This window comes from Echinops telfairi, unplaced genomic scaffold, assembly GCF_000313985.2.
Source record: "Echinops telfairi isolate 266 unplaced genomic scaffold, ASM31398v2 ScPeMD7_7466;HRSCAF=8504, whole genome shotgun sequence".
Lineage (NCBI taxonomy): Eukaryota > Metazoa > Chordata > Mammalia > Afrosoricida > Tenrecidae > Echinops > Echinops telfairi.
In genome coordinates, this window is record NW_022111366.1 from 168,715 (window position 1) to 171,169 (window position 2,455).

At 50.5% G+C, this 2,455-nt stretch overlaps 1 protein-coding gene across 1 annotated transcript in view; it reads left to right on the plus strand.

Annotated features, from left to right (window-relative positions):
• HJV (hemojuvelin BMP co-receptor) overlaps positions 1-1,806 on the plus strand; it is a 4,888-nt gene extending 3,082 nt beyond the window's left edge. Inside the window, exons 4-6 of the mRNA XM_045283707.1 lie at positions 5-26; positions 82-208; positions 614-1,806. Coding sequence (XP_045139642.1) covers positions 5-26; positions 82-208; positions 614-1,231 — 767 coding nt within the window. The 3' untranslated portion in view covers positions 1,232-1,806. The remainder of the gene's footprint in view (positions 1-4; positions 27-81; positions 209-613) is intronic.
• The last annotated feature ends 649 nt before the right edge of the window (positions 1,807-2,455 follow it).

Sequence of the window (2,455 nt, forward strand, 5' to 3'; positions counted from 1 at the left end):
CGAGCGCCGCTTTTCGGGGCTCCACGGCCGGCCCCCGGGCTTTCTGCACTGCGCCTCCTTCGGCGACCCTCACGTGCGCAGCTTCCACCACCTCTTCCACACGTGCCGTGTCCAAGGCGCGTGGCCCCTGCTGGATAACGACTTCCTCTTCGTCCAGGCCACCAGCTCCCCGGTGGCTGCAGGGGCCAACGCCACCACCACGCGGAAGGTCAGGAACTCTGCTCCCTCCTCACCAGTGTCCCAGAGCCGGTCAGGGTCTCTCATTGCCGCCCATCCCCACACTCCGCACTCCCTCGTTCACCGCGTCCCCGTCGTGCACGGACCTGTCCTTGTAAAGTTCCTTCCCGGACAACACTATAAAGAGGAAATTGGACGCGGAGCCCAGGGTTGAGGGGAAGTTGCTGAGGTAGACACCTGCCAGGAAGGAGGGGGCTAGGTTGGGAGGAGGTAACACTGGACATACCTGCAGGAAGTAGAAGGGATTGGAAGTGAGGGCTGTGCTAAGTCTTGCCTATGCGCTTGGATCAGACTCAGACTGTGTGAGGGGGCTTGACTGGACTGGGGAGGGGAGCACTGAGCCTCAAACGAACGATTGCTCCTCTTGTCCTTACAGCTCACCGTCATCTTTAAGGACATGCAGGAGTGCATTGATCAGAAGGTCTACCAGGCTGAAGTAGACAATCTTCCTGCAGCCTTTGAAGATGGTTCTATCAATGGCGGTGACCGACCTGGAGGCTCAAGTTTGTCCATTCAAACTGCTAACCCTGGCAGCCACGTGGAGATCCAAGCTGCCTATATTGGCACAACCATAATAATCCGGCAGACAGCTGGGCACCTCTCCTTCTCCATCAAGGTCGCTGAGGAGGTGGCCAGGGCCTTCTCAGCTGAGCAGGACCTGCAGCTCTGTGTGGGAGGGTGCCCCCCAAGTCAGCGACTCTCTCGGTCTGAGCGCAATCGCCGGGGCGCTTTGACCATTGATAGAGCCAGAGAGCTGTGCAAGGAAGGACTTCCAGTTGAAGACGTATACTTCCACTCCTGTGTCTTTGATGTTTTAATCTCTGGTGACCCCAACTTTACGGTGGCAGCTCAGACAGCTCTGGAGGATGCCCGGGTCTTCCTGCCAGACTTAGAGCAGCTGCATCTCTTCCCCTCGGATGCGGGGGTTTCTCTTTCCTCAGCAACCTTTTTAGCCCCACTCCTTTCTGGACTCTGTTCTGTGGTATTGCATTGAGTAACTGGGCCAGCAATCCCATGACTAGTACGGTCCTATATGGGACCGGCAGGGAGGAACATAAAGAAACATTGAAAGAAACAGGGAGTTTACAGACGCCTGAAGCAATGGTGCTTGTCCAGAGTCACAGGAGGCTGCAGCCCAGGGTTGAAGTGATCACAGGATAAGGAGTCTGGAAAATAGATTTTGCATTCCACACTTCTCGGGGGGACTGTTCACCACATTTCTCAGTCCCTTTAATAGCAAGCAGATTGTTCCTGTTCATGTACTCTTGAGATCACCCATACAAGTTTAGGGTTTAAGGGAGTCTTGATGGTGGGTAGAAAACTTAAGGGTTGAGACTTCTGAGAGCAAAGAATTGAAAGAGGAAAAGATGCTAATTACTTTATTTTTTCACAACCTACCCACATAAGAGAGGGTATAACTGTGTGCATTGTTTGTGTGAGAATGCCGTATTTATAAGAAACTAAAGATCTAAGTTTCTCTTGGAAAGTGGAGTGGGGATAAACCCAAAGCAAACTCACAGCCATTGAGTGAGTCCTGACTCCTAGTGATCCTGTAGGACTGACTAGAATTGCCCCTGTGGGTTTCCGAGGCTGAGGGAGTAGAAAGCCTCATCTCTCTTCTGTGGAACAGCTAGCACCCTCGAACTGCTGACCTTGTGGTCTTCAGCCCAACATGTAACCCACCATGCCACCAGGGATCCTATACGTGGATATATGAAAATATATACACACACATATATATATGCGAGCAGAGGCACAACATACATATGTACTATATATATACACATATATGTGTACCTCTGCTTTCATATCAATGTGCACCTCTACGTTCTTTGTTCAGATAAAGGGGGGACTGCTTGGATTTTAGGTGGAAGAGTCTGTTTTTGGAGAATGGCACAGATGGAAGAGAAATGATTGTTCCCACCCTTACTAATCGGTCATTAAAGCTATGAATTCCCCACATGCTCCTCTGCTGCCTATGTTTGATCTCTGTGCAGACACTTGAAATGGAATAAAAGTGATACTGTCAGTACACTGGAAGAGGACCCAGAACATCAGATATACCCTCAAGGTGTTTCCAAGTTATGAAAGAAACAGCTGACTCACATGAAGGAACAATGGATTCACTAGGAACTCTAGATCCATGATGTGATGGATTCAGATGGAAAAGGTTGATGAGAACAAAAGTAGCCAGCAGTAACAACCTGTAATAGAAGAG